This window comes from Macaca fascicularis, chromosome 16, assembly GCF_037993035.2.
Source record: "Macaca fascicularis isolate 582-1 chromosome 16, T2T-MFA8v1.1".
In the NCBI taxonomy this organism is placed as follows: Eukaryota; Metazoa; Chordata; class Mammalia; order Primates; family Cercopithecidae; genus Macaca; species Macaca fascicularis.
The window spans coordinates 85,045,611-85,055,467 of record NC_088390.1 but is presented as its reverse complement, the minus strand read 5'-3'; the positions used below and the strand labels follow the sequence as shown (position 1 = coordinate 85,055,467).

The window sequence follows — 9,857 nt, the reverse complement described above, 5'->3', positions numbered from 1 at the left end:
AGCTGGGCACATTCCTCAGCCCCGGGCTCAAAACTCCCTGAGCCTAGCACAAACACATCCCATCCTCCCATCCCACCACCATATATCTCTCAAACTCCCTGAGCTCAGTACAAACACCACCTGGAAAGTCTCCGATAAGGAGACAGCCGTTCAAGGTTACTGAAAGCGCAGGAGCCAAAAGAATTTCTTTGTTCCCCTACAACTTTCGGGCTATAAAAAGCAAACGCTCGCATTGTTCGGGGCCCTCTTGTATACTGTGTAAAGGAGGGACCAAGTTCGAACTTGTAGTAAAGATCCTTGCCGCTTGGCTTTGACTCTGGACTCTGGTGGTCTTCTTTGGGGAACAAACAGTCTGGGCATAACATCTGGGGGCCCGTCCGGGATTCCCCAAGCCCACCAGACCCCTGGTCAACGGATCTGCTAGGATCGATCTACTGATAGGTGAGCTGGCTCGTCTCCGTTTGTCTGTCTGTGTCTGTGTGTCTGTTCTGAATCTGAATCTCTGACTCGCGAGGTCTGAAACTGAGGCTGGCACAGTCCTGGCGGACGCGCTATAGGACAGCCAGTGGAGACCGGTGGGAGACGTCCCCTGGCTCTCTTCTGATTTAAATTGCGATCTGAGTTGCCGGAGCGGGTTCTCAATCCGGGCAACAGCCGAATCTGACCCCGGTCCTCGGGTGCGCGCTTGCAGTCTGAATCTGACCCCGGTCCCCGGGTGCGCGCTCGCCGTCTGAATTGCCCCGGTCCCCGGGTGCGCGCTCGCCGTCTGAATTGCCCCGGTCCCCGGGTGCGCGCTCGCCGTCTGAATTGCCCCGGTCCCCGGGTGCGCGCTCGCCGTCTGAATTGCCCCGGTCCCCGGGTGCGCGCTCGCCGTCTGAATTGCCCCGGTCCCCGGGCTCCGGGCTTCCGGCGCGCCCCCGGGCCCGGTCCCCGGGCTCCCGGCTTCCGGCGTGCGCTCGCGGGCCCGGTCCCCGGGCTCCCGGCTTCCGGCGCGCGCTCGCGGCCCCGGTCCCCGGGCTCCGGGCTTCCGGCGCGCCCCCGGGCCCGGTCCCCGGGCTCCGGGCTTCCGGCGCGCTCGCGGGCCCGGTCCCCGGGCTCCCGGCTTCCGCGCGCTCGCGGGCCCGGTCCCCGGGCTCCCGGCTTCCGGCGCGCGCTCGCGGGCCCGGTCCCCGGGCTCCCGGCTTCCGGCGCGCGCTCGCGGGCCCGGTCCCCGGGCTCCCGGCTTCCGGCGCGCGCTCGCGGCCCCGGTCCCCGGGCTCCGGGCTTCCGGCGCGCCCCCGGGCCCGGTCCCCGGGCTCCCGGCTTCCGGCGCGCTCGCGGGCCCGGTCCCCGGGCTCCCGGCTTCCGCGCGCTCGCGGCCCCGGTCCCCGGGCTCCCGGCTTCCGCGCGCTCGCGGCCCCGGTCCCCGGGCTCCCGGCTTCCGGCGCGCGCTCGCGGCCCCGGTCCCCGGGCTCCCGGCTTCCGGCGCGCGCTCGCGGCCCCGGTCCCCGGGCTCCCGGCTTCCGGCCCGCGCTCGCGGCCCCGGTCCCCGGGCTCCCGGCTTCCAGCGCGGATTTCCTTTACAGGGATTCCAACCCACATTCCTTTACAAAAAGAGACACAGAAAGTGAGACTGAAAAAAAAGAAAATAAGTGAGAGAGAGACCATAGAGATGGGAAAAGGAGAAAGTGAGAAGGGAAATCGGAAAGAGAAAGGGGAGAAAACGGCAGACGTGGAGAGTCAGAGAAAGAGACTGAGTATAAAGGAGAAAGGACACGGGATGACAGAGAGACAGAGAGAGAAAGCGCGCGCGAATAAGATAGAAACTTAAAGAAAAGACCCTGTAAGTATGTCAATCAAAGATTTAGACAGAAACGGAAAAATTAGAGAGAGAGATAGAGGGACAGAGCAGGCGGAGGGGAGGCGGGCTCGCTGAAAGGGAAAGTAACTTTAAAAGGCTGGGGGGGCGGACGCGAGGGCGCACTTCGCGGACTAGGCCCCCCCCCCCCAGCCGCCTGACTCCACGGTGGCTTTACCCCTTCGGGAAATAAAACCCCCAGATGACACAGGAATCCCCAAGCTCCAGTACTGGCCATTCTCCACCAGTGATCTGTATAACTAAAAGGCTCAGAGTGCTCGGTTTTCAGACAACCCCAAAGATTTACTGGCTTTACTGGATAGTGTCATGTTCACCCACCAGCCCATTTAAGATGATTGTCAGCAGCTCCTCCGAATCTTGTTTACCACGGAGGAGCGAGAGGGAATACAGGTAAAAGCTGGAAAGCTGGTCCCGGGGGACGACGGTCAACCGACTGCTAACCCTGACCTCATAAACGCGACCTTTCCTCTGACCAGGCCGGCGTAGGACTACAACACGGCAGAAGGTAAGGGACGGCTACACCTTTATCGCCAGACTCTAATGGCAGGTCTCCGGGCAGCTGCTCGCAAGCCCACTAATTTGGCTAAAGTATATTCTATTCTGCAGAGAAAGACAGAGAGCCCAGCCACCTACTTAGAAAGATTAATGGAAGCTTTTAGACAGTACACCCCCATAGATCCAGAGGCTCCAGGAAGTCAGGCAGCTATTGTAATGTCATTCGTAAATCAGGCAGCCCCAGATATTAAAAGGAAACTCCAGAAATTAGAAAACTTGGAAGGAAAGCGGATTCAAAACCTCCTTCAGATAGCCCAGCAGGTTTATAATAACAGAGATACTCCAGAAAAAAAGGCAATTTAAGGCCACTAAAAAAAAAATGACCAAGGTCCTGGCAGCAGTAGTACAGAAAGAACATCTACAGCCAGAGTACACCCAACCTAGGCAGCCCCCCCAGGCATAATAATCTGAAAAAAGACCAATATGCCTACTACAAGGAGGCTGGCCACTGGGTAAGAGACTGCCTCGCTACTGCCCAACCTGGACCTGGACGCCCCACTCCACGACTGCACCGAGGTACTAGCTCAGGTGCACGGAGTTCGAGAAGACCTGCAGGATCGCCCACTTCCTGACGCCGACCTCGTCTGGTTCACTGATAAGAGCAGCTTCATGCATCAGGGCCAGAGATACGCTGGAGCGGCAGTAACTTCAGAGACTGAGGTAATCTGGGCGGAACCCCTGCCCCCGGGGACATCGGCCCAAAAGGCCGAACTAATAGTGCTCACCCAAGCTCTTACCTTAGGGGCGGAAAAAAAGCTGACGGTATATACAGACAGCCGATATGCTTTTGCAACAGCGCATATACATGGGGCCATTTACAGGGAGCGGGGGTTACTAACGGCTAAAGGAAAAGAAATAAAAAACAAGCAAGAAATCCTAGCCCTGCTAACAGCCCTATGGAGGCCAGAAAAGTTAGCCATTGTGCATTGCCCAGGGCATCAGAAACTAACTACTCCAACTGCTCAAGGCAACTTTCTAGCGGACCAAACTGCAAGAAAGGTGGCGAAGGCTCCCAGCCAACTCCTTGCACTCCAGCTCCCTGACCCGGGCCCCCGGGACTTGCCATATTTCCCTGATTATTCAGAACAAGATCTCCAGTGGATTGACAAGCTTCCCCTGAAACAGATCCAGAATGGGTGGTGGACTGATACTAATGACCAAACCATCCTACTAGAAAAATTAGGACAACAAATGTTAGAACACATCCACCGAACCACCCACCTGGGCGCTCGGCGGATGATAGACCTGATCAGACGCTCTAAGCTCAAATTCAGACATACAGCCGAGATGGCCAGCAACATCGTGACAAGTTGCAAAGTCTGCCAGCTTAACAACGCCTACCCCCAATCCCAGGCTACAACGGGAACAAGGCTTAGGGGAACCAGGCCCGGTATCTACTAGGAAGTAGATTTTACTGAGATAAAGCCAGGAAAATACGGGTATCGGTACTTACTTGTCTTTGTAGATACTTTTTCAGGGTGGACTGAAGCATTCCCCACCAAGAAAGAAACTGCTCAGGTTGTAGCAAAGAAAATCCTGGAAGATATCCTCCCCAGGTATGGCTTCCCTGTCCAGATAAGGTCAGATAATAGGCCGGCCTTCGTCGCTAAGGTAAGTCAGGATTTGGCTTCCATCCTTGGGGCAAATTGGAAACTACATTGCGCTTACAGGCCCCAGAGTTCAGGACAGGTAGAGAAAATGAATCGGACCTTAAAAGAGACCTTAACTAAATTGACTATGGAGACTGGCGCTAATTGGGTGGTCCTTCTCCCCTACGCTCTGTTCCGGGCCCGTAATACCCCTTACAGACTGGGCCTTACTCCTTATGAAATTATGTATGGCAGACCCCCACCCTTAGTTCCCGGCCTAAAAGATGATCTGCTCAAGTCCGAAACAGAAAATGTCTCTGAACTCTTGTTTTCCCTACAAGCCTTGCAGAAAATTCATCAAAAAATCTGGCCCAAGCTGAAGGAACTATATGAGACCGGTCCCCCGCCGACACCCCATCCGTACCAGCCGGGAGACTGGGTCCTGGTCAAGCGACACCGACAAGAGACCCTAGAACCCAGGTGGAAAGGACCACTCCAGGTACTCCTAACCACACCCACCGCCCTGAAGGTAGAAGGCATCGCATCGTGGATCCACTACACCCACGTCAAGCCAGTGGACCCAACCTCTGATCTTCTGGGACCAATCACGGCGGCGGCTGAAGCACCGGACACGTGGACTGTGGACAGAGCTAGGAACAACCCCTTAAAACTCACCCTGCGCCGGCAGCATAGCTCACTGCAAACATACAGTTAGATAGTCTAACCCTAATGTTAGTCGCCCTAGTGGCCGCTGGAGAAATCACAAAACCAGCTCATAATCCCTTTGTCTGGAGATTCTGGCTTTATGAAAACCGAACCCACCCTGGGCAACCTCATAAGCCCGGAAAATTATTGGCCAGTGCTGATTGCCCTTCCTCAGGGTGCAACAGCCCAATTCTACTAAATTTTACTGGTTTTCAAATAGCCAAACCTATGACACCAATAATATGCTTTGAGTTTGATCAGACTAAATACAATTGTAAACACTATTGGTGGCACCAAAATGCTGGCTGTCCTTATAACTATTGTAACATCCACAGACCCCGTTATTGGGGAGAGAGAAAACAGTTAGACCCTAAATGGCCCTTCTATCGTAGACGGGATAGAGACTTTCCATATACATGGATAGTTAGAGACCCCTGGAACTCCCGCTGGACCACACCTCAACATGGGGCTGTATACTACTCCCCCTCCTCCACATGGCCTAGCAGTCACCTCTATCTGTGGCGAGGCCTAGTGCAAGTACTGCCCCTGGTCCACGGGAATATCCAACGACAGGAAAACAGACTAACACAAGACTTACGTCCTTTCTCCTGGTTAAAGTTATTACAAGAAGGACTAGAACTTGCTAACCTTACAGGACTTCATAGCCTGTCTGGCTGCTTCCTGTGCGCCACTCTAGGGCGTCCACCGCTAACAGCTGTCCCTCTGCCATGGGGACCCTCTACCTTTGCCCAAGCTAACAACCTCCGAAACCACTCGTATGCTCCTATCCTGAACGTGCCCCTATACCTAAACCCCAGTCAGGAGAAGTTTCCCTACTGTTTCTCAGGAACCAATTCCAGCCTCTGCAGCATCACTGCAACGCCCCCTAATATCACCTTAAGGGCTCCATCAGGCATATTCTTCTGGTGTAATGGAACCTTATCTAAGAACCTACCTAATCCTTCTGTTAATAACCTACTATGTCTCCCTGTCACATTAGTTCCCCGGTTGACTCTACTAACTGCTGGCGAGTTCCTAGGGTATACCGGTAACTGGACTAGTGCTGTTATTCACCCAGACCCTAGACCAAGACCTGCACGAGCCATATTTCTCCCCCTCATTGCAGGAATCTCCCTCACCGCATCCTTCATTGCGGCCGGACTGGCGGGGGGAGCCCTAGGTCACACCCTCATAGAAAGTAACAAGTTATACCAACAATTTGCCGTTGCTATGGAGGAATCGGCTGAGTCCCTTGCCTCCCTTCAGCGGCAACTCACGTCCCTAGCTCAGGTAACCTTGCAAAACCGGAGGGCCCTAGACCTACTCACTGCAGAAAAAGGTGGTACATGTATATTTCTAAAAGAAGACTGTTGTTTCTACATAAATGAATCAGGACTTGTAGAGGACCGGGTCCAACAGTTACGCAAGTTAAACACTGAAGTAAAAACACGGCAGTTTGCTTCAGCTGCAGACCAATGGTGGAATTCCTCTATGTTTTCTCTGTTAGCCCCCTTCCTTGGACCCCTGCTAAGTCTACTATTTCTGCTTACCGTAGGACCTTGTGTTGTTAACAGAATTTTACAATTTGTTAGGGAGAAATTTGACACCGTACAACTCATGGTCCTCAGAGCCCAATACCAACCTGTAAACGCTGAAACAGAATCAGATCTATAAGACCCAAGATTGGCTCTAAAGATACCTGAAAAGAAGGGGGGAATGAAAGGAGCTGGGCACATTCCTCAGCCCCGGGCTCAAAACTCCCTGAGCCTAGCACAAACACATCCCATCCTCCCATCCCACCACCATATATCTCTCAAACTCCCTGAGCTCAGTACAAACACCACCTGGAAAGTCTCCGATAAGGAGACAGCCGTTCAAGGTTACTGAAAGCGCAGGAGCCAAAAGAATTTCTTTGTTCCCCTACAACTTTCGGGCTATAAAAAGCAAACGCTCGCATTGTTCGGGGCCCTCTTGTATACTGTGTAAAGGAGGGACCAAGTTCGAACTTGTAGTAAAGATCCTTGCCGCTTGGCTTTGACTCTGGACTCTGGTGGTCTTCTTTGGGGAACAAACAGTCTGGGCATAACAGTGCCTTCTAGGTATCGGGGATTGTTCTGAGAATGGCAGCAAAGCCGTGAATAAAATAAATCCCTCCACTCATGGAGTGTATAGACTAGAACGGGAGAGAAGGAAATGCACAAATTGATATGGTTTGACCGTGTCCCCACCCAAATCTCATCTGGAATTACAGTTCCCGTAATCCCCATGTGTCGTAGAGGGACCCAGTGGGAGGTAATTGAATCACGGGGGCCATTACCCCCACGCTGTTCTTGTGATAGTTCTTGTGAGATCTGATGGTTTTTATTTTTATTTTTTATTACTGTTTTTGAGACAGAGTCTCACGCTGTTGCCGAGGCTGGAGTGCAATGGTGCAGTCTCAGCTCACTGTAACCTCCATCTCCCATGTTCAAGTGATTCTCCTGCCCTAGCCTCCCGAATAGCTGGGACTACAGGCGCCCGCCACCACGCCCGGCTAATTTTTTGTATTTTTAGTAGAGATGCAGTTTCACCGTGTTAGCCAGGATGGTCTCGGTCTCCTGACCTCATGATCTGCCCATCTCAGCCTCCCGAAGTGCTGGGATTACAGGCGTGAGCCACCACACCTGGCCAAAAGTTTGTGTCTTCTAAATGGTTATTGCTGATATGTATGTATAAATACGCATCCATTTGATAAATTTTTTAGGTACGTAGGCTAGATTTCCTCCTTAATCATGTCACTGGCCAACAGGAACATGTTTGTTCCTTCTTCTTCTGCATTTACACCCTCTGGCCCCTGCCTTGGGCGTGGGATGCAGGACTTCGAGTCTGCAGTGCTTCCTCCAGGAAGGCCTCTGGAATTTCATCCCTCAAGATGATAGTGCCTTTGGCTTTTGGTCTCAATATGTACATACATTGTATGACATTAAGCAAGTGTCATTGTTTTTCTGGTTTGCTAAGATATTTATTGAGAAAATTTTCTAAATGTTATCAAGTGCCTTTCAGTATCTATTGGAACATTCATATGGTCTCCCACTTTTAATGTATTCATATACCAATTTACATGAGTAAATATCTTAATCTGAACCAAACTTACATTCTGGAATCAAGCCTACTAGGTCATGGGATCTTTTTTTTTTTTTTTTTTAATTATACAGGGATCATTTTTTTTTATTTTTATTTTTTCAAGATAGAGTCTCGCTCTGTCTCCCAGGCTGGAGTGCAGTGGCGTGATCTCGGCTCACTGCAAGCTCCACCTCCCGGATTCACGCCATTCTCCTGCCTCAGCCTCCCAAGTAGCTGGGACTACAGGCGCCTGCCACCACCCCCGGCTAATTTTTTTGTATTTTTAGTAGAGATGAGGTTTCACCGTGTTAGCCAGGATGGTCTCGATCTCCTGACCTCGTGATCTGCCTGCCTCGGCCTTCCAAAGTACTGAGATTACAGGTGTGAGCCACCATACCTGGCTGGGATCATTTTAATTTTTTTTAAATGGCGGGTGGATCACGAGGTCAGGAGATCGAGACCATCCTGGCTAACACGGTGAAACCCCGTCTCTACTAAAAATACAAAAAAATTAGCCAGGCATGATGGTGGGTGCCTGTAGTCCCAGCTACTCGGGAGGCTGAGGCAGGAGAATGGCGTGAACCTGGCAGGCAGAGCTTGCAGCGAGCCGAGATCGCGCCACTGTACTCCAGCCTGGGAGACAGAGCCAGACTCTGTCTCAAAAAAAAAAAAAAAAAAGCCCACAACCTAGATCCCTCGTATGTGCAGTTCACAATACCGTTCATACTCCTCTGAGAATCAAATGCCACCACTGATCTGACAGGAGGCAGAGCGATGAGAAGTGACTGCAGATACAGATGAAGCTTCGTTTGCTCACTTCTTGTTGTGTGGCGCAGACAAGGCACCGTCTGTGGCCCCGGGGGTTGAGGACCCCTGGCTTCAACAACAGAAATGTACCGTCTTACAGTTCTGGAGGCCGAAGCCTGAGATCCAGTTGTCTGCAGGGTTGATCCCTTCTGAGGCTGTGAGCGGGACCCTCTTCCAGGCTCTCCTCAGGCCTTTGGTTTCCTTCCTTCCTTCCTTCCTTCCCTCCCTCCTCCCTCCTTTTCGCTCTCTCTTTCTTTCCTTCCCTTTCTTTCTTTCCTTCCCCCTCTCCTCCTTTCCCCTCCCCTCCTCTCCCCTCCCCTCTTCTCTCCTCCTCTCCCCTCCCCTCCCCTCCCCTCCCCTCCTCTCCTCTTCTCTTCTCACTCTGTTGCCTGGGCTGGAATGGTTTCTGTTTGTGGTTTTTCTTGATTTATCTTGCCAGACACTTGCATGTTTTGATGAACTTTTCAAACAGCCACTTCTTTGCTTTATATTCAGTTGTAGACTGAGTTTTCCTGGGGGGATTTTGGGGTTGGGGAGGAAGGATCTTTTTTTTTTTTTTGAGATGGAGTCTCACTCTGTCACCCAGGCTGGAGTCCAGTGGCGTAATCTCCACTCACTGCTACCTCTGCCTCCCAGGCTCAAGTGATTCTCCTGCCTCAGCCTCCTGAGTAGCTGAGATTACAGGCATGTGCCACCACATCCAGCTAATTTTTTTTTTTTTTTGGTAGAGATGGGATTTCACCATGTTGGTCAGGCTGGTCTTGAACTCCTGACCTCAAATGATCCGCCTGCTTCAACCTCCCAAAGTGCTGGGATTACAGGCGTGAGCCACCGTGCCTGGCTGTGATCATTTGTCTTTGCTTCTTTCTTAACCCTTCTTCTGTTTCCGTTCTGCAGTGCGTGGTGGCTCCTGTGTGTGAGTTCAGTGCTCAGCTGTGCATTGTTTATCTCTTAGAGCAGGTGTGAATTTTCTGTTTTCAACCAGCTATGTGCAAACATGAACTCCTATTTTTATAACTGCTCAGACATTCCTGTGACAGGGCCTCTCACTTCTGCTTGGCAACGAGAAAACGGAATTTAATTTCATTTAATCCAGTAACCAGTTCTGTCGGGTAGTTTTCTCTAGCGGAGTCTGGGTGAAAGCTTCATTGCTCACAGGGGAACATTCCAGCGTTGGTGTCATGGCCTCCGGCCGGGGCAAGGCTTTCTCAGAGCCCAGGTGGCTCCCTGCAGGGAGGAGA

The 9,857-nt window shown here is 52.3% G+C and overlaps 1 protein-coding gene across 5 annotated transcripts; it reads left to right on the top strand.

Annotated features, from left to right (window-relative positions):
• Positions 1 to 1,407: 1,407 nt before the first annotated feature.
• Positions 1,408 to 6,745, top strand: LOC135967788 (endogenous retrovirus group FC1 Env polyprotein-like). 5 transcript variants are annotated; one of them, XM_065532091.2, is made up of 3 exons: positions 1,408 to 1,822; positions 2,335 to 2,363; positions 4,344 to 6,745. In XM_065532091.2, exon 3 carries the CDS (start codon positions 4,732 to 4,734, stop codon positions 6,379 to 6,381), a length of 1,650 nt encoding a protein of 549 aa, XP_065388163.1. In that variant the 5' UTR covers positions 1,408 to 1,822; positions 2,335 to 2,363; positions 4,344 to 4,731; the 3' UTR covers positions 6,382 to 6,745. The 5 variants fall into 5 exon arrangements, with proteins under 5 accessions (XP_065388163.1, XP_073877260.1, XP_073877259.1 ...); XM_074021159.1 differs by having other exon boundaries at positions 2,851 to 6,745; XM_074021158.1 differs by having other exon boundaries at positions 1,408 to 2,248; positions 2,851 to 6,745.
• Positions 6,746 to 9,857: the final 3,112 nt, after the last annotated feature.